This window comes from Aethina tumida, chromosome 1, assembly GCF_024364675.1.
Source record: "Aethina tumida isolate Nest 87 chromosome 1, icAetTumi1.1, whole genome shotgun sequence".
Classification (NCBI taxonomy): Eukaryota; Metazoa; Arthropoda; class Insecta; order Coleoptera; family Nitidulidae; genus Aethina; species Aethina tumida.
Window position 1 is genome coordinate 11159135 of NC_065435.1, and position 23804 is coordinate 11182938.

Sequence of the window (23804 nt, forward strand, 5' to 3'; positions counted from 1 at the left end):
TCATTGAAAGATTGAACCAATTAAATATTGAATAATTATATTTTTAATATTTTGTGAAAAATCTGTATATTTCCTACTTGTTTATTAAATATTAAAATAAATAAATAATAAATTTACTTATTTAATATTTTTATAAATTATAAAACAATATAAATCTGCTCGTTCCATGAAATTTTTAATTGTAAGGATTAAGGATTTTTTGACAATAAATTATTATTTTCATTAAGAGATTTGACCAGCTGTATATTAAATATTTATATTTTTAATCTATTTATTCCCTACTTTATTAAATATTAAATAATTATATTTTTAATAAATTTATTTATTTAATATTTTTGTAAATTATTGTAATGAATTAATAAACTCTGAAAAATAGATAAATTTATTAAATACATAAATATAAAAAAAATATTATTTTTATATTTTTTAATAAATTTGCTCATTTCATGATATTTTTAATTGCAATTGTTAATTAAGGATTTTTTGACAATAAATTAAAATTTTCATTAATTGATTTAACGAATTGAATACTAAATAATTATATTTTAATATTTTGTGATAAATTTGCATATTTCCTACTTTGTTCATTAAATATTAAATAATTATATTTTATTAAATTTGCTTATTTAATATTTTTGTAAATTATGATATAATAATAGTATAATTCCCAAAAATAGATAAATTTATTAAATACATAAATATGAAAAAAAATATTATTTTTATATTTTCCTATAAATCTGCTCATTTCAAGAAATTTTTAATTGAAATCGTTAATTAAGGATTTTTTAAGAATAAATTATTATTTTCATTAACAGATTTAACGAATTAAATACTAAATAATTATATTTTCAATAAACTTATTTATAATACTTTTGTAAATTATAATAGTGAGTTAATAAAATCTAAATATATATATATATATATATATATATATATATTCTAATAAATCTATTGATTTCATGAAATTTCTAATTGTAATTGTTAAATAAGTATTTCTTGACAATAAATTATTATGTTCATTAACAGATTTAACCAATGAAATATTAGATAATTATAATTTTAATATTTTGTGATAAATCTTTTTATTTCCTACATTTTTATTAAATATTAAATAATATATTTTTGATAAATTCCTTTATTTAATATTTCTATAAATTATAATGGGAGTTAATAAATCCTGAAAATAGATAAACTTATTAATTACATACATTTTTATTTTTAATATATTTTTTATTCAAATTTTTGTATATTATTGTGGTGAGTTAATAAATTTTAAAAAACAAATGAATTTATTACAACGCAAATATAATTTTGTGTTATAATTTACAGAATGAATCAATTAAATATTAAATAATTATATTTGTAATATTAATTTATTTAATTATAATAAGTAAGTTATTAAATTTTGAAAATTTATTTTTATTATTTTATATATTTATTTCACACAGCTTTTAACAATTATTGTTGTTGTTATGTTTTTTAATAAATATACTATTTTTTAATTAATTATATATTGTTGGTAATTTGTTATAAATTTTTATTTAATTTTAATTTTAATAATTTTGATGTGTTACATTAAAATTTATTTGAAGAATTAAATTAAAAATAAAACATTAAAAATGTGATATTAAAAATTTATTGCGTTATGAATTTTTTGCTTGAAACCTAATAAAAAATATGTTTAAAGTAATTGAATATTTAACAATATATTATTCTTAACTGATGAAGATAAAAGGAAAATATAATTTGATTCCGTTTTACTATTTGACGTATTAATATATTAATACATTTTTTAGCTTTTTTTGTTATCATATATTTCCTGTCTTTTTTAAATAAATGATAAAATATTGCTTTAATTATAATCACATTCAAATTCTTTGTTCACAATATTTAATATGGTATATTATTCGTTAACCAAATAATATTATAAATTGATTGAATTTCGTTTGAAATTTTAAACAGGAACTGTTTTGCATAATTTTAATTTATTTATATAGTTGTTCCACGTATAAATTATATTTAGATATTTTTTAATTCACAAAACAGGAAAATAATTATTTCTATAATAATAAATACAACAATTAATTTTTATCGAATATAATTGATACATTGATTTTTTTTCCTTCTTCCTGTTTTCTACCAAATCTATTTTAATTGTAACACATCATCAAGATATGTATTTTAAAAAAAGTTACCTAACTTGTGTAAAAAAACTTACATTAATGTTTTGTAATTATTTATTTATTTGTTTATTAGATTAATTTATTTTTATGACAACTTTAATAGCTCAACAAATAATTGTAAATATTTTGAATATTAACTAAAATGTTGTAAGTAATGGACAAGTTTACTCCAGTATTGGACAAATAGAACACCAATACAACGAAAGTGAAACTCAAATAGTAACAAAACACTTGTCGCATTCATAATAATAATAATGCTAGAAAATCAACATAGTTTTTACGATCCTTTTGATACGAGATTAGTAAGAAGTTTGTAACAGGTAGATACGGGTCTTTGGGCGCATGCGGTTGCTAGACAATAAACAGGAACGTACAACGTAGATATTTCTTAAGTCAGACCGTGTATCAAATATCCATTTTTAGTTAACAAACGCAAAAAAAAAACAGGATGTGGGTATAATAGTATATAAAAAAAATGTCGTTCAACACGAAACCTTCACTTGGCAGTACCCAGAGATAAGGTTTTATGGTCATTTCCAATTGGACTGTGTAATTTTTTCGATCGAATTCGATCACCACTCGTTTTTAATTAGCCGGACACGGCCGTGGGACGGCGCGAGTTGCTTGGAGGCTTTCGGTTTTGGCAAACTCGCCCATGGGTTGGAGGACCTCAACCATTCTTGGTGGTAATCTGTGCGAATTGAAACAATAAGGCGCATGGACCAGCAAATTTTTTCCGTTCCACTAATCGAATCGAGGTGCGAAGAGCCTTTCAGCACACAACACGACGGCATTGTTGACATTCGCCAGCGAATAATCCGAATGGGGGATTACACGGAATGGGTCTCGTCGTGCGTGAGTCACGGTTAGGTGAGTGCCGGCGTATCTAGATGGGAAAAAGTCCGGTGTTCCGGTCCTGGTATGTACCTGGTTGTCGATCTCTTCTTGAACACGCCGCCGGGGGATTCATTCATAAAATCTGTCGGAGCCGGCTGCCGCTCCATTCATTCGCCAAGAGCCCTAGAGCACAAACGTGCTCGCGGTCGTCACAGACGTATCTACACCTGCTCCGCGATAGTCAGCATCTCGCCCAGTGTCTACCTGCATTCCACGACAATAAAAAAACACACACACACACACACTTTTTCGGGTCTCGTGGACGCAGCCAGAAATTCGTCGGCCGATAATTTCGCATTTGTTTTAGTTTTGATTTTTTTTTTTTTCGTCCGATTTTGTGAGTTGTGACGGACCTATGTGGTGACAGTGCGGTACGGTGTGGTTTTCGTTGTTTTTACGGCAGGATTTTCGTTTTTTTTTTTTTTTTGTTGGTTGTTTTTGGGGGGTCGAAACCGGGGACCTGCGACATGGAGATGGATTCAAGGTTCTTCTTCCTTCTGGTCGTTTTCTACACTGTCTATACGAGTAAGTAAATATTTGTGTTGGTGTAATATTTCTGACTTCATACGGGACAATAAGAATTTGTGTTAAGTTGAATCTACCCAATTAGATTATACAATATTTAAAGTATTTTGTAATATTTTAGTTAAATAATGAAGTTTGGAAGTTGGACTTGTTTCATTCATTAGGTCAGTTTAGGAGAATTATGAAATAAGTAATTTTGATTTAAAAATTTTAAAATATTTCTTTCTATTTATTATTTATACCCCTTATAAGATTATTTTTAAAGAGATTACCTATAAATAATATTTTTTTAAAATTTAAGTACGTCATGTATAATATCTTCAAAACAATAAAATTTTCAATTAATATTTATCGTCTATTTATTTATCAAGTCAGCACCAATTTTCAAAATATTATTATATTAATAAATATATCATAAAATAAGAATTGAATAATCTGTTATAGATAAAATGTTATTTAAGTATATTAGACATATCTTAATCTAGAAATAAACATTTCTTTTTTCTTCAATATTTCTTTATTTAATTTTTGTAAAGTTAAAAAAAAGAAACATTAATTTTTTTTCCCGAACACTTTTGTCATTCATACAAAAAATAACATTGAAATTTTTTCTTTTTCTATTTTTTGTACTAGAAATTATAAAATGGATAGTTTTGTAGGAATATTTTTCCTGAAAACTGAACTGAACTGAAAAATATATAAAGAATCAAAAATATTTTAATTTTAATAATAATTTTTATTTTTTACTATAGAAAATATAAAACATATAATTATTTGAGGACATTCTTCTTGGAAACTTTAAAAAATATATAAAGTATATATAAGTTTTTTCTTTTAATAATTATTTTCAATTTTTATAATAGAAAGTATAAAATAGATAATTCTGTAGGAAAATTTTTCCTGGAAACTTAAAAAAATAGTTAAAAAATCCAAAAAATTAGCACGGAAATTTTTATTTTTAATAATTATTTTAATTTTTTATCATAGAAAATATAAAACAGATAATTTTTTAGGACTATTGTTCCTGAAAACTTCAAAAAATTATTAAGAATCCAAAAATTAGCTTGAAAGTTTTTACTTTTAATAATTAATTTTTATTTTTTATCATAGAAAATATAAAACAGATAATTATGTAGGAATATTCTTTCTGAAAACTTTATTATAAAGAATGCAATATAAGAATAGAATATAAAACAGATAATTTTTTAGGAATATTTTTCCTGAAAACTTAAAAAAATATATAAAAAATCCAAAAAAATAACATGGAACTTTTTACTCTAAATAATTATTTTTATTTTTTATCATAGAAAATATAAAACATATAATTTTGTAGGAATATTCTTCCTAAAAAGTTAAAAAAATTATAAAGAATCCAAAAAAATAGCATGAAAGTTTTTTCTTTTAATAATAATTATCATTTTGTTAGAAAATTATAAGACAGATAATTTTTTATGAATATTCTTCCTGAAAACTTAAAAAAACTATAAAGAATCCAAAAAAATACTTTTTAATTTTAATTATTTTCATTGTTTATCACAGAAAATTATAAAACATACTATTTTGTAGGAATATTCTTCCCGAAAAATTAAAAAAAATATAAAATATCCAAAAAATTAACATGAAAATTTTTACTTTTAATAATTATTTTTATTTTCTGTTGTAGAAAATATAAAACAGATAATTTTTGGATGAATATTCTTCCTGAAAACTTAAAAAAAATATAAAGAATCCAAAAAATTAGCATGGAAGTTTTTACTTTTAATAATTATATTTATTTTTTATCATAAAAAATATAAAACAGATAATTTTGTAGGAATGATCTTCCTGAAAACTTGAAAAAATTATAAATAATCGAAAAAAATTACATGGAAGTTCTTACTTTTAATAATTATATTTATTTTTTACCATAAAAAAATATAAAACAGATAATTTTGTAGGAATGTTCTTCCTGAAAAAATTATAAAGAATCGAAAAAAATTACATGGAAGTTTTTACTTTTAATAATTATTCTTATTTTTTTACCGTAGAAAATACAAAACAGATAATTTTATACGAATATTCTTCCTGAAAACTTTAAAAAAATATATAAAGAATCCAAAAAATTCGCATGAAAGTTTTTACTTTTAATAACTATATTTATTTTTTATCATAAAAAATGTAAAACAGATAATTTTGTAGATATATTCTTCCTGAAAACTTAAAAAATATATAATACAAAACAAAAAAAAAATAATATGTTTTTACTTATAACATTTTTATTTTTAGAGGAATGTTAATTAAATATGTAATAAATTAATTAACATAAAAATCTTTCATTTTTTAATATTATTTTTATGGAAAATATTCTATAATATTCTATTATTCACTGATTTAGTTAAATTTCAATTAATATTCTTTCCTTTTTTATCAATATAACTTACACAACATAAAATATTCTTGTATAAATAATTGAAAACAAAAAATATACATTTAAAAACTTTTTTTTTTTAAATTTTGTATCCTCTTTTTATTCTTTTTTTTTTTTTTGTCATTTTCTTCATTTTCAACTTACATTGATGATAATTACAAAAAATTTCGAATCAATCAAATTATCATTTCGTGCACCGGACCGTAAAATGAGTTTTTTTCCCCGTAAAATGTCATTTTTTTGGGCTGTAAAAACCAGTTTTTGTCGAAATTTACTGCTGGCACATTAAACTATTCGCCTTAAATTAAAATGTATTTATAAAAGAGGTGGTGCAACGAAAAAAAAGTATATATATATATAGCAAAGTTATTTTGTACGTTCATAACGAAGTGACACTTCATCATCATTCATCATAATGAGACGAATTTAAAAAATGTGAAATTCTTGTTCGGCACATAATGAACGGGTTAATGTGCGTAATTTCAACGGACGATGAGATGTGAAACCTCGCAAACCAATAAACGAAAAGCAAAAGGCAAAAAAAGGAAAAAAATTATTGCGAAATTGACCATAAAAATTCCAAACAAGTTGGGCATTACTAAGTTAGATAAACTTGGCCGGTATTATTTCATCCACATTCTTTTATGCGTTTAATTTCGATAAAGCAGCGACAGGTCGACTTCAGAGTTTCGTATTACAATTTATGTTCCGAGTTTAAGTATCACAATCGCCATTGTTTGACATATAAAAGAAGTTATTCAAGTTGTGTATGCGGTTCGTAATAGGAAATTTACCGTACATATATATATATATTTATAACTTTTTTCCTTGCATACATTTACTGTTTTACCTTCGTCGGATGAATCACGGTTTTCTAAAATTAATTAAATTTCTCGAATTAATTACAATAAATTAAATTGCAATGATAAATATTGACTACTTAATATGTATCTTGCATACATCGCAGATACAATACGTATGGTTAATTTTCATATCAACAAATACTCGCTTCGTTTAGTATTCATATAATAAAACAATTATATTCGGTCTGAGTTCCGCATACACGCTCGACACATGTCAGAAAAATTCACTTCATGATTTTCAGACACTGTAATTTCGGAAATTTTAATCATAATGTTTTGTCCAACTTAAATATTCTAGACTGTATTTAATAATATACAATTAAAATCAATTATAAATATATAACCCACGTGACTTCAATCTACCATCAGCAGTGATTATGTATTTAAAATAATTATTTGAGCAGATTAAATGATTATTTATTTTTTTCGTGTAATTTTAACCGAATTGGACACCTGAAAATAAATTGTCTTGTTTTTTAACTTTGAGTTTCATGCAAATTTAGACTTTTTACGTAGATACCGACTTACAATAATATTTATTTTTAATTAAAAATTCACTAATAAGTTAATTCTAAGAATTTCAGACTGGAACTTGTGACCAATTGAATTAATATTATTTGATTTTAATTGTGGGTTAATACCATTTTAATTAAAGACATTTTATCTGAATAATAAACATAAATAAACATGAAATTATTTTAAAAAATGCAGGATATTTTATAAAAATGGGGGGTCATAAAGCTTCTTTTCTCTGGTAATTTTGTCAATGGGCAACAGAAAATATATTGTTTTTCTGGTTTTAGTTTGAGCCTAAAGTAAATTTTTATTTTCTATCACATAAATTCAAAAATGAGAGTTAATTCTAAGAATTTCAGACTGAAACTTGTGACCAACTGAATTAATATTAATCGATTTTAATTGTGGGTTAATAATATTTTAATCATAGATATTTTATATGAATAATAAACATAAATAAAGGTGTAATTATTTTTTATATGAATAATAAACATAAATAAAGGTGTAATTATATTTTATAAAAAAATGGTGTATAAATTTTATGTGATACAGGATATTTTATAAAAATGGGGGTCATAAAGTTTGTTTGCTTATTGCTTTTCTCTGGTAATTTTCTCAGAAATGGGCAACGGAAAATAAATTGTTTTTCTTTTTTTAGTTTGAGCCTAAAGTAAATTTTTATTTTCTATCACATAAATTCAGAAATGAGAGTTAATTCTAAGAATTTCAGGCTGAAACTTGTGACCAACTGAATTAATATTAATCGATTTTAATTGTGGGTTAATAATATTTTAATTATAGACATTTTATCTGAATAATAAACATAAATAAAGGTGTAATTATTTTTTACAAAAAAAATTATATATAAATTTTATGTGATACAGGATATTTTATAAAAATGGGGGTGATAAAGTTTGTTTGCTTATTGCTTTTCTCTGGAAATTTTCTCAGAATTGGGCAACAGAAAATAAATTGTTTTTCTTTTTTTAGTTTGAACTTAACAAAAATTTTTATTTTCCATCACATAAATTTAGAAATGAGAGTTAATTCTAAGAATTTCAGGCTAAAACTTGTGACCAACTGAATTAATATTAATCGATTTTAATTGTGGGTTAATAATATTTTAATTATAGACATTTTATCTGAATAATAAACATAAATAAAGGTGTAATTATTTTTTACAAAAAAATATTATGTATAAATTTTATGTGATACAGGATATTTTATAAAAATGGGGGTGATAAAGTTTGTTTGCTTATTGCTTTTCTCTAATAATATTCTCAGAATTGGGCAACAGAAAATAAATTGTTTTTCTTTTTTTAGTTTGAGCCCAATGTAAATTTTTATTTTCTATCACATAAATTCAGAAATGAGAGTTAATTCTAAGAATTTCAGGCTAAAACTTGTGACCAACTGAATTAATATTAATCGATTTTAATTATTAGTTAATAATATTTTAATTGTAGACATTTTATCTGAATAATAAACATAAATAAAGGTGGAATTATTTTTTACAAAAAAAATTATGTATAAATTTTATGTGATACAGGATATTTTATAAAAATGGGGGTCATAAAGTTTCTTTCTCAGAATTGGGCAATAGAAAATAAATTGTTTTTCTTTTTTTAGTTTGAGCTTAACACAAATTTTTATTTTCCATCACATAAATTTAGAAATGAGAGTTAATTCTAAGAATTTCAGGCTAAAACTTGTGACCAACTGAATTAATATTAATCGATTTAAATTGTGGATTAATAATATTTTTGTTAAAAACATTTTATCTGAATAACAAACATAAATAAACGTGTAATTATTTTTTACAAAAAATTTTGTTTATAAATATTATTTGGTACAGGATATTTTATAAAAATGGGAGTCATAAAGTTTGTTTGCTTATTGCTTTTCTCTGGTACTTTTTCTCAGAATTGGACAACTGAAAATAAATTGTTTTTCTTTTTTTTAGTTTGAGCTTAATGCAAATTTTTATTTTTTTTTACATAAATTCAGAAATAAAAGGTAATTCTAAGAGTTTCAGGCTGGAACTTGTGACCAACTGAATTAATATTATTAGACTTTAATTGTGGGTTAATAATATTTTAATTAAAGACATTTTATGTAAGTAACAAACATAAATAAATGTGCAACGTTTTTACAAAAGATTATTTGATTCCTTTATCATAAAGTTTGTTTACTTATAGAAATAAAAATTAATTTTAAGTTTCAGACTGGAACTTATGATCAACCAAATTATTATTATACCTTAATTATGGGTTAATAATAATCTATAAAAATGATTTGGTGCAAAAATGTGGGCCAGAAAATTTGTTTGAGACTGTCCCAATTTAAGTTACAGTTTATATTACATTATAATATTATAATTTAAAATTTAATGATTTACCAATTAATTAATTGAAAGCAAAGTATTTTAATAAAGCATATAACGACGTCTGAAATTGATTGACTTGAATAGAGAGGCGCACACAAATGCATTATTAAAACATTCTGTAAATTTTTACCAGGTTAACTTGTCTGATGTAAGGGGCATGCCTTTCGATTACATGTCCAGATTTATTAACTTGAAAAGGGGCATTAGGTAGCCGGAGCAATTTTAAAGTAGCCACACTGGGCGCTATATAGAATTTCTACTACGCCACATAAAAAACTTGTTCCTTTGAAAATTACCTGAACGTACCTGCCTGAAATCATAGTAAATTAAGCGGTAATTGTACGAGAGAGATTTTAAGTATCACTCGACCGTTGCTTATTTAACAGATTTGCCACGAAATTCCTTTCAGTGTTCCCTGTATTTTAAGTTCTCGAACGAGTATTTTCTGAACAACAACGGAAATACAATTATGAATGCTGTGACACAATAGAGTAAACTCTGCATTACTGCCTTTTATGCTTTTATCCCATTCGTCTATTGTTTGGGTTTTACAATTTTTGGGTGCTTGTTAAATTTATTTAATTGCCATAGTTCCAGAACGTAATTTTACGTTTTTGGTTGATGATTTTTTTGAATTTGCGTCAGGGGCAATGAGTGCATTGAAGATGAACAACGTCAAGGTCAAACTGAAACCTGTATCAACGAAGAAATTAAGCAAAATCCTCTTGCAACACGTTTTGAAATTGGCCAGTCATTAAAACAGTGATGGACCAACCATTAGAAACAAGTTTTAAGCAAAGAATTTCGTCAAAAAGTTGGGCAATTGGATTCCACATCAATAAAGTGAGGTTAAGAAAGCTAGACGTTTGACAATTGACAGTCCTCTACTTGCACGCAATGCAAATGAGCTTTTTGGTTGATTATTTTGTTGATAATAATGTTATTTCAAATTTAACTCCGCAAGAATTAAGTAAAACCACGTTACTCACTTATTATAAGACTCTCACCTCACATCCACAAGAAAATAAATAAAAGCAAAACAAAAAATGTTCCATAAAAACTAACCCAGTTATTACAGATATTGAATGAATATAATTTTTGCGTCGAGCAAGCTGGAAATAAAAGCAGCCAGCATAAAAAAAAGAAGCGTAATGATATTCAGTAATCAGCTCATTATAAATTATAGTGTTTCCCAGATCACCATCATTCATTACGTACATTAAAAAGAGGTCTGCATCTATTTACGGTAGACGCTGGCCCGCGGGGCCTGTGCGCCGAAATTCGTCGATTGCACACTCAAAAATGAAAAAATGTGTACCGTTTATTGCAATTTAAAAGGCCGTCGTGCCCATTTTCCGCCGTGCATGTTCTCCGGTGAGTTTCGCTCTCGCTCTTCGACTTTGGTTGATGTTGAACTTCATTAGCGGACTTACAGCTGGTTAATGCACATGCACCTGTTTCATTTTTTCGTAAATCCTGTTTGATAATTTCCGTCCTTGCAGACGTTTAATTGAAAAAATTAGAAGATTCACGTCTACGCTACGGCAAGTGAAGACAACGTGTACCTGTTTAATAAGTTATTGCTGCCTTTAGGAATATGTGCCTTGTCATTATCATAAAATAGCTTCTCTATGTGTTTATTTATTTATTTTTTTTATGTGTACAAGAAAACTGTGGCTTGGGTTATTAATAACCGGTGGAAAAATAATAAATTGTTTCCCTCTGGGTTATTTAATGTCGAAGGAGATTAGTTAAAAGGAAAATGGTATTTTTATTACTTGTAATATTTATCATTCTTGTTACTCAATTTTTATTATCAACTGAAAACATCATTTAATAAATTTTTATACATTTTATTAATTAAATTATGATTATATTTTTGTGCATGTCAACACTGTTGAAAATATTTTTAGTGATAAAATTCAATTTTGTTGAAAATTAATTCTTTTAATTTTAATATTATTATTTTGTGCGTTTATTAAGAACTGTAAGAAATTTATTTAATAAAATAAGTCATAATTTTATTACCAAAATTATGAGTATATTTTTAAATAATGGATACTAATATTGTTTAAAACGTTAAAACTAATTCTTTTAATTTTAGTATACTTATTTTGACTTAAAAAACGTACAGTCAGTGTAAATATTCAGTATTTTAACTGTATATCTACAATAATATTTTTATTAAGAACTGTAAGAAATTTATTTAATAAAACAAATCATAATTTTATTACGAAAATTATGAGTATATTTTTAAATAATGGATGCCAATATTGTTTAAAACGTTAAAACTAATTCTTTTAATTTTAGTATACTTATTTTGACTTAAAAAACGTACAGTCAGTGTAAATATTCAGTATTTTAACTGTAAATCTACAATAATATTTTTATTAAGAACTGTAAAAAATTTATTTAATAAAACAAGTCATAATTTTATTACGAAAATTATGAATATATTTTTAGATAATGGATGCCATTATTGTATAAAACATTAAAACTAATTCTTTTAATTTTAATATACTTATTTTGACTTAAAAAAGATACAGTCAATGTAAATATTCAGTATTTTAAATGTATATCTACAATAATATTTTTATTAAGAACTGTAAGAAATTTATTTAATAAAACAAGTCATAATTTTATTACGAAAATTATGAATATATTTTTAGATAATGGATGCCATTATTGTATAAAACATTAAAACTAATTCTTTTAATTTTAATATACTTATTTTGACTTAAAAACGTACAGTCAATGTAAATATTCACTATTTTAACTGTATATCTACAATAATATTTTCATTAAGAACTGTAAGAAATTTATTTACTAAAACAAGTCATAATTTTATTACGAAAATTATGAGTATATTTTTAGATAATGGATGCCAATATTGTTTAAAACATTAAAACTAATCTTGTAATTTTAATATACTTATTTTGACTTAAAAAACATACAGTCAATGTAAATATTCAATATTTTAACTGTATATCTAAAATAATATTTTTATTAAGAACTGTAAGAAATTTATTTAATAAAACAAGTCATAATTTTATTACGAAAATTATGAGTATATTTTTACATAATGGATGCCAATATTGTTTAAAACATTAAAACTAATTCTTTTAATTTTAATATACTTAATTTAACTTAAAAAACATACTGTCAATGTAAATATTCAGTATTTTAACTGTATATCTACAGTAATATTTTTATTAAGAACTGTAAGAAATTTATTTACTAAAACAAGTCATAATTTTATTACGAAAATTATGAGTATATTTTTAGATAATGGATGCCAATATTGTTTAAAACATTAAAACTAATTCTTTTAATTTTAATATACTTATTTTGACTTAAAAAACGTACAGTCAATGTAAATATTCAGTATTTTAACTGTATATCTACAATAATATTTTCATTAAGAACTGTAAGAAATTTATTTACTAAAACAAGTCATAATTTTATTACGAAAATTATGAGTATATTTTTAGATAATGGATGCCAATATTGTTTAAACATTAAAACTAATTCTTTTAATTTTAATATACTTATTTTGACTTAAAAAACATACAGTCAATGTAAATATTCAATATTTTAACTGTATATCTAAAATAATATTTTTATTAAGAACTGTAAGAAATTTATTTAATAAAACAAGTCAAAATTTTATTACAAAAATTGTGAATATATTTTTTGTTGGTGACTTTCAAAATTATTAAAAACATTAAAACTAATTCTTTTAATTTTAATATTCTTATTAAAACATACAGTTAGAGTAAATATTCTAAATATATATGTATTATATATGTATATATATATTCTAAATATATATGTATAAATATATATGTATATATTTTTATTAATAACTGTAAGAAATTTATTTAGTGAAACAAGTCATAAATTTATTACGAATATTGTGAATATATTTTTTGTTGGTGACTTCCAAAATTATCAAAAACATTAAAACTAATTCTTTTAATTTTAATATTCTTATTTTGACTTAAAAAACGTACAGTTAGAGTAAATATTCAATATTTTAAATATATGTGTATAATAATATTTTTATTAATAACTGTAAGAAATTTATTTAGTAAAACAAGTCATAATTTTATTACGAAAATTGTGAATATATTTAATATTCTTATTTTGACTCAAAAAACATACATTTAGTGTAAATATTTAATATTTTAACTACATATATGTATAATAACATTTTTATTAATAACTGTAAGAAATTTATTTAGTAAAACAAGTCATAATTTTATTGTATATACTAATATATAATATACTTTTTGTTGATGGTTGCCAAAATTATTGAAAACATTAAAACAAATTCTTTTAATATTCTTATTTTGACTTAAAAAGTATTCAGTTAGTCTAAATATTCAATATTTTAACTATATATCTACAACAATAATAAATATGAGGAATTTATTTAAGTGAATAATAAAATAAAATTAATACGTGAGATTTTAAAATTTATAAACTTAACTAAATTCAACAATGATGTTTCATAAAACATAAAAAACACGTGCTGAAATTTTATAAAATGCCTCCTTGACAATGTCCTCCAATTTCAACATCGCATAAAAGCCAAATAAAGAATTATCCACACTTGTTAGCAGTACCAAATAAATTCAATTACAATTTTTTCAATGCGATAAGGTTAATAACACTCGTACAAATCGAACGTTACAGTGTTAAATTCGTTTCCGCCATTGTACACACCAAATTGAAGTGTAAGTTGGTGTCCATCAAGTTTTCTAGTCTTGTCGGAATGTTCCCAACGGTCAGAATTCCACTTAAAAACCGTCGACCTCGTAAAAACTATTTAACCACTTAATTAAAATTTCGTTGGAAATTGAATCGGAAAACTCTTAATTAACAAACCCAAACGCAGTTGATGGAGTCCATTATTGAAAAGACGAAGAAAAAAAAAATGTTTTCAGGATGTGATAATTTTTGTGTGAACGGCTTCAAAATCCACCTGTTATGTAAACAAAGTATCCCGGATCCATGCTCTCGATTTCCGCTCTTGTAAAGATTCCTTCAACCCGGGGCATCCGCTCCATACCGGTTTCTGAGAAGAGGGTATCGTGTTCTCGGTGCTTGAATAAACTGCGATATTTGAGTTTCGGTAAAAAGTGCGGCCGACCGAAATGCCATTCGGAACGCTCGCGAGACAATTCCTCCCGATTAACAAAAGACACAGCACAACAACATAAACGGGCGAAGAAAAAATGGAGGAACCCACCGTAAGAGATTGGAACGCGGCCGAGAAAAAGTGCGGCCGAACGAAATCGATTGTTTGTGGTCCGCCAAAATCCGCATTATCCCACGAGACCACGAGAAATCGTTCCGGCCGACGATGCGAAGTGCTTTCGGGCCGGCTTGGGCAAACACCGAAAGTTTGTTTTATGGTAAAAGATACGGACGAGGAGGTGGCCACGTACGGATGCGAACTTGATCCACAAATTGTCGTTGGCGCTGCTCAAAATTCACGGTGCATGTGATGTTTATGGGCGCTACGCATCGGAATGTTATCTTAAAATATAACCGAGATGTTGACGTTTCAATTATATTCCAGAAATCGTAAAACTCTAACGTAAGCCTCTGCCTTTCCTAATTGCACCATTGGATTACGTTAATTAATACGCCGACCCACGATTTTTTAAAATTAAGGAAGCAATAACTTAAATAAAATCACGAAAAAATTAAGCAATATTTCACAGTTAATTAAAAAAGCTATTTAAACCGACATTAAGTGGCCGTATCAAAACGAACGCATATTTTTACCTTAAATGACGTCTTTATAAATAGAGATTTTCTACTAATGTATAACCACAGATAATTATCTGTGTATCTACAAATGGTTACATTATTCAAAAGTGACATATTTTAGCTATATTATGACCGCAGTTATTTTTAAATATTGACGTGCACTGGATTTTATGGTTTTAATGTTAATTAATTGTTTATGGGAAATAGAAAACATACTGGACGTGGCTCAGGTCTTATAAATTTAACCGCAGCTTTATCATTTCCTGTACCACGACATTAATTAAAGATTTCTGTTGTTTTTTCTTTTATAAATTGTTGTCGTGCGTGAATTCTTGTGGTCAAACGATTTTATTCTTGTTTTGTTTAATAAAGTGTCTTAAATATATTTTATCTAATCTCAAATAAAACTACAATAAAATATTATTTATTTACTTTTATTATTATATATAATATAATATTATATATTATTTAATAATGTATAGAATAAACACAGAATACTTTTTAATAAATAATTTCAAGATGGAACCTTCATATAAGGCTACAATAAAATGAAATTCATAATAAACAATCTCTTTCAACAAAAGATACTTGATTTTTATAATAAAACACTCAATTTTACTCCTGTATTCAATTGTTTAATAAAGTGGAGATTAACTATATCTGTACTGGAGATCAGAATACATTAAAAGTTCTGTATTAAACAATTTCAAGTTGAAACCCTCAAATAAGACTACAATAAAATGAAAATCATAAAGAACAATCTCTTTCAGTAAAATATACTTGATTTTTATAATAAAACAATCAATTTTACTCCTGAATTCTATTGTTTAATAATGTGGGGATTAACTAGGTCTGTGCTGGAAATCAGACTACATTCTGTATCAAACAATTTCAAGTTGAAACCCTCAAATAAGACTACAATAAAATTAAAATCATAATGAACAATCTTTTTCATGTAAGAGATACTTGATTTTTATAATAAAACAATCAATTTTACTCCAGTATTCAATTGTTTAGTAAAATGGAGATCAACTATGTCTGTATTGGAGATCAAACTACATTACAAGTTCTCTATCAAACAATTTCTAGTTGAAATCCTCAAATAAAACTACAATAAAATGAAAATCATAATGAAGAAACTCTTTTAGTAAAAGATACCTGATTTTTATAATAAAACAATCAATTTTACATGTATTCAATTGTTTAATACAGTGAAGATTAATGATATCTGTATTGGAGATCAATTAAAAGTTCTGTATCAAATAATTTCAAGTTAAAACCCTCAAGTAAGACTACAATATCATGAAAATCATAAGGAACAATCTCTTTCAGTAAAAAACACTTGATTTTTATAATAAAACAATTAATTTCACTCCTGTATTTAATTGTTTAATGTGGAGATTAACCATGTATGTACTGAAGATCAGACTACATTAAACGTTCTATATCAAACAATTTCAAGTTGAAACTCTCATATAAGCCTACAATAAAATGAAAATCATAATGAACAATCTCTTTCAATAAAATATACTTGATTTTTATAATAAAACAATAAATTTTACTCACGTATTCAAGTGTTTAATAAAGTGGAGATTAACTAGGTCTGTACTGGAGATCAGACTACATTAAAAGTTCTGTATCAAACAATTTTAAGTTGAAACCCTCAAATAAGACTACAATAAAATGAAAATCATAATGAACAATTTCTTTCAGTAAAAGATACTTGATTTTTATAATAAAACAATCAATTTTACTCCTGTATTCAATTGTTGAATAATGTGGAGATTAACTATATCTGTATTGGAAATCAGACTACATTAAAAGTTCTATATCAAACAATTTTAAGTTACAACTCTCAAATAAGATTACAATAAAATGAAAATCATAAGGAACAATTTATTTCAGTAAAAGATATTTGATTTTTATGATCAAACAATCAATTTGACAACAACATTAAAAGTTTTATATCAAAAAAGTTGAAACACAATAAGACAACCTCGTTCAGTAAAATATACTTGATTTTTTTAATCAAATTAATTTCACTCCTGTATTATTCACTCATCTAATAATGTGAAGATTATATTAGTATGTACTGAAGATTTCAAGTTTCAACTATTAAATGAGACTACACTAAAATGGAAACAAAAGAATAATAATCTGTTAGTCAGTGACACAACACTGTAAAAGCTTTTCAAGAAAAAATATCACATTTAAATTGTATTTTAGTTCTTAACAAACTACAATACATTTTATTTGCACACAAACCCAAATCATCATTATAATTAATTAGTCAAAATAAAATCTAAATAACTTTTTTTTCAAATGCCAAATTGTCAATTGCTTGAGAATTTCTAGACACAATTGAATCGTTTTCAGTAATTAAATAAAACAGGCTTTTTATATTCAAGGCCAAAAAAAATGTACATTTGGTTTTCAGCCAAAAGGAGATCTTAACGACACAATTCTGTAATAATTCAACAATCTTAATCGTTTCTACGTGTCATCCATCGCATTTCACCTTGTAATTTCTAGGCACGAAGCTTATAGTCATAAATTGTATCGCTTTTTGTCGTTAAATTCCTGGTTTGCACACAGGAAATGTGTGTTTCACTTCGATTGGTTCATCTCAGGCATTTCGTCGATTTCCGAATCTATTACTACAAATTTTTTGACACGTCCAATGGTTGTACAGTAGTAGAGATTAACCACAACCATGTGTATTCTTGGTACTTGTTCCAATATAGTTATTAACGTTTCGTTTCCGTCAATTTACAAGATACCTGCCTTGCTGTGGTCAAAAGTCCTAACTATGGTCACCGTCTTGTTCTAATTCTTACAATAATTGGTGGTTTGTAACGGAAACGTTAATGATTTAGGCTGATCACTTTTTTGGCAAACACAAAATAAATTAGTGAGTGAGTGAGTGAGTGAATATGGTTGGGTACAGTTGACGGGCATATCCATCCTGTTGACGCAACAACCCATGTTCAGTCAACTTTGGTACATCGAAGGGAGATTAACTATGACTGTATTGGAGATCAGATTACATTGAAAGTTCTGTATCAAACAATTTCAAGTTGAAACCCTCAAATAAGACTACAATAAAATGAAAATCATAATGAACAATCTCTTTCAGTAAAAGACACTTGATTTTTATAATAAAACAATCAATTTTACTCCTGTATTCAATTGTTTCATAAAGTGGAGATTAACTATGTCTGTAATGGAAATCAGACTACACTGAAAGTTCTGTATCAAACAATTTGAAGTTGAAACCCTCAACTAAGACTACAATATAATGAAAAACATAAGGAACAATCTCTTTCAGTAAAAGACACTTGATTTTTATAATAAAACAATCCATTTTACTCCTGTATTCAATTGTTTCATAAAGTGGAGATTAACAATGTCTGTAATGGAAATCAGACTACATTAAAAATTCTGTATAAAACAATTTTAAATTGGAATCCTCAAATAAGACTACAATAAAATGAAAATCATAGTGAACAATCTCTTTTAGTAAAATATACTTGATTTTTATAATAAAACAATCAATTTTACTCCTGTATTCATTTGTTTCATAAAGTGGAGATTAACAATGTCTGTAATGGAAATCAGACTACATTGAAAGTTCTGTATCAAACATTTTGAAGTTGAAACCCTCAACTAAGACTACAATATAATGAAAAACATAAGGAACCATCTCTTTCAGTAAAAGACACTTGATTTTTATATTAAAACAATCAATTTTACTCCTGTATTGAATTGTTTCATAAAGTGAAGATTAACAATGTCTAATGGAAATCAGACTACATTAAAAGTTCTGTATAAAACAATTTTAAATTGGAATCCTCAAATAAGACTACAATAAAATGAAAATCATAGTGAACAATCTCTTTTAGTAAAATATACTTGATTTTTATAATAAAACAATCAATTTTACTCCTGTATTCAATTGTTTCATAAAGTGGAGATTAACAATGTCTGTAATGGAAATCAGACTACATTAAAAATTCTGTATAAAACAATTTTAAATTGGAATCCTCATATAAGACTACAATAAAATGAAAATCATAGTGAACAATCTCTTTTAGTAAAATATACTTGATTTTTATAATAAAACAATCAATTTTACTCTTATATTCAATTGTTTCATAAAGTGGAGATTAACAATGTCTGTAATGGAAATCAGACTACATTGAAAGTTCTGTATCAAACAATTTGAAGTTGAAACCCTCAACTAAGACTACAATATAATGAAAAACATAAGGAACAATCTCTTTCAGTAAAAGACACTTGATTTTTATAATAAAACAATCAATTTTACTCCTGTATTCAATTGTTTCATAAAGTGAAGATTAACAATGTCTGTAATGGAAATCAGACTACAGTAAAAGTTCTGTATCAAACAATTTTAAGTTGGAATCCTCAAATAAGACTACAATAAAATGAAAATCATAGTGAACAAACTCTTTTAGTAAAATATACTTGATTTTTATAATAAAACAATCAATTTTACTCCTGTATTCAATTGTTTCATAAAGTGGAGATTAACAATGTGTGTAATGGAAATCAGACTACATTGAAAGTTCTGTATTAAACAATTTGAAGTTGAAACCTTCAACTAAGACTACAATATAATGAAAAACATAAGGAACAATCTCTTTCAGTAAAAGACACTTGATTTTTATAATAAAAACAATCAATTTTACTCCTGTATTCAATTGTTTCATAAAGTGAAGATTAACAATGTCTGTAATGGAAATCAGACTACATTAAAAGTTCTGTATAAAACAATTTTAAATTGGAATCCTCAAATAAGACTACAATAAAATGAAAATCATAGTGAACAATCTCTTTTAGTAAAATATACTTGATTTTTGTAATAAAACAATCAATTTTACTCCTGTATTCAATTGTTTCATAAAGTGAAGATTAACAATGTCTGTAATGGAAATCAGACTACATTGAAAGTTCTGTATCAAACAATTTGAAGTTGAAACCCTCAACTAAGACTACAATATAATGAAAAACATAAGGAACAATCTCTTTCAGTAAAAGACACTTGATTTTTATAATAAAACAATCAATTTTACTCCTGTATTCAATTGTTTCATAAAGTGAAGATTAACAATGTCTGTAATGGAAATCAGACTACAGTAAAAGTTCTGTATCAAACAATTTTAAGTTGGAATCCTCAAATAAGACTACAATAAAATGAAAATCATAGTGAACAAACTCTTTTAGTAAAATATACTTGATTTTTATAATAAAACAATCAATTTTACTCCTGTATTCAATTGTTTCATAAAGTGGAGATTAACAATGTGTGTAATGGAAATCAGACTACATTGAAAGTTCTGTATTAAACAATTTGAAGTTGAAACCCTCAAATAAGACTACAATAAAATGAAAATCATAATGAACAATCTCTTTCAGTAAAAGACACTTGATTTTTATATTAAAACAATCAATTTTACTCCTGTATTCAATTGTTTCATAAAGTGGAGATTAACAATGTTTGTAATGGAAACCAGACTACATTAAAAGTTCTGTATAAAACAATTTTAAATTGGAATCCTCAAATAAGACTACAATAAAATGAAAATCATAGTGAACAATCTCTTTTAGTAAAATATACTTGATTTTTATAATAAAACAATCAATTTTACTCCTGTATTTATTTGTTTCATAAAGTGGAGATTAACAATGTCTGTAATGGAAATCAGACTACATTGAAAGTTCTGTATTAAACAATTTGAAGTTGAAACCCTCAACTAAGACTACAATATAATGAAAAACATAAGGAACAATCTCTTTCAGTAAAAGACACTTGATTTTTATAATAAAACAATCAATTTTACTCCTGTATTCAATTGTTTCATAAAGTGAAGATTAACAATGTCTGTAATGGAAATCAGACTACATTAAAAGTTTTGTATAAAACAATTTTAAATTGGAATCCTCAAATAAGACTACAATAAAATGAAAATCATAGTGAACAATCTCTTTTAGTAAAATATACTTGATTTTTATAATAAAACAATCAATTTTACTCCTGTATTCAATTGTTTCATAAAGTGGAGATTAACAATGTCTGTAATGGAAATCAGACTGCATTGAAAGTTCTGTATTAAACAATTTGAAGTTGAAACCCTCAACTAAGACTACAATATAATGAAAAACATAAGGAACAATCTCTTTCAGTAAAAGACACTTGATTTTTATAATAAAACAATCAATTTTACTCCTGTATTCAATTGTTTCATAAAGTGGAGATTAACAATGTCTGTAATGGAAATCAGACTACATTAAAAATTCTGTATAAAACAATTTTAAATTGGAATCCTCAAATAAGACTACAATAAAATGAAAATCATAGTGAACAATCTCTTTTAGTAAAATATACTTGATTTTTATAATAAAACAATCAATTTTACTCCTGTATTCAATTGTTTCATAAAGTGAAGATTAACAATGTCTAATGGAAATCAGACTACATTAAAAGTTCTGTATAAAACAATTTTAAATTGGAATCCTCAAATAAGACTACAATAAAATGAAAATCATAGTGAACAATCTCTTTTAGTAAAATATACTTGATTTTTATAATAAAACAATCAATTTTACTCCTGTATTTATTTGTTTCATAAAGTGGAGATTAACAATGTCTGTAATGGAAATCAGACTACATTGAAAGTTCTGTATTAAACAATTTGAAGTTGAAACCCTCAACTAAGACTACAATATAATGAAAAACATAAGGAACAATCTCTTTCAGTAAAAGACACTTGATTTTTATAATAAAACAATCAATTTTACTCCTGTATTCAATTGTTTCATAAAGTGAAGATTAACAATGTCTGTAATGGAAATCAGACTACAGTAAAAGTTCTGTATCAAACAATTTTAAGTTGGAATCCTCAAATAAGACTACAATAAAATGAAAATCATAGTGAACAAACTCTTTTAGTAAAATATACTTGATTTTTATAATAAAACAATCAATTTTACTCCTGTATTCAATTGTTTCATAAAGTGGAGATTAACAATGTGTGTAATGGAAATCAGACTACATTGAAAGTTCTGTATTAAACAATTTGAAGTTGAAACCTTCAACTAAGACTACAATATAATGAAAAACATAAGGAACAATCTCTTTCAGTAAAAGACACTTGATTTTTATAATAAAAACAATCAATTTTACTCCTGTATTCAATTGTTTCATAAAGTGAAGATTAACAATGTCTGTAATGGAAATCAGACTACATTAAAAGTTCTGTATAAAACAATTTTAAATTGGAATCCTCAAATAAGACTACAATAAAATGAAAATCATAGTGAACAATCTCTTTTAGTAAAATATACTTGATTTTTGTAATAAAACAATCAATTTTACTCCTGTATTCAATTGTTTCATAAAGTGAAGATTAACAATGTCTGTAATGGAAATCAGACTACATTGAAAGTTCTGTATCAAACAATTTGAAGTTGAAACCCTCAACTAAGACTACAATATAATGAAAAACATAAGGAACAATCTCTTTCAGTAAAAGACACTTGATTTTTATAATAAAACAATCAATTTTACTCCTGTATTCAATTGTTTCATAAAGTGAAGATTAACAATGTCTGTAATGGAAATCAGACTACAGTAAAAGTTCTGTATCAAACAATTTTAAGTTGGAATCCTCAAATAAGACTACAATAAAATGAAAATCATAGTGAACAAACTCTTTTAGTAAAATATACTTGATTTTTATAATAAAACAATCAATTTTACTCCTGTATTCAATTGTTTCATAAAGTGGAGATTAACAATGTGTGTAATGGAAATCAGACTACATTGAAAGTTCTGTATTAAACAATTTGAAGTTGAAACCCTCAAATAAGACTACAATAAAATGAAAATCATAATGAACAATCTCTTTCAGTAAAAGACACTTGATTTTTATATTAAAACAATCAATTTTACTCCTGTATTCAATTGTTTCATAAAGTGGAGATTAACAATGTCTGTAATGGAAATCAGACTGCATTGAAAGTTCTGTATTAAACAATTTGAAGTTGAAACCCTCAACTAAGACTACAATATAATGAAAAACATAAGGAACAATCTCTTTCAGTAAAAGACACTTGATTTTTATAATAAAACAATCAATTTTACTCCTGTATTCAATTGTTTAATAAAATGGAGTCTAACTATGCCTGTACTGAACATCAGACTACATTAACCTGCCTTGCTG

The 23804-nt window shown here is 25.0% G+C and overlaps 1 protein-coding gene across 2 annotated transcripts in view; it reads left to right on the forward strand.

The window, feature by feature from the left end:
- The first annotated feature begins 3069 nt into the window (after nt 1–3069).
- The window catches only part of LOC109608792 (uncharacterized), a 32977-nt gene continuing 12242 nt past the window's right edge, over nt 3070–23804 (forward strand). The window contains exon 1 of one of the 2 annotated variants that reach the window (XM_049961089.1): nt 3070–3605. In XM_049961089.1, the coding sequence (XP_049817046.1) occupies nt 3548–3605 (58 nt within the window). In that variant the 5' untranslated portion in view covers nt 3070–3547. The remainder of the gene's footprint in view (nt 3606–23804) is intronic. The other variant, XM_020025341.2, reaches the window with a different exon arrangement.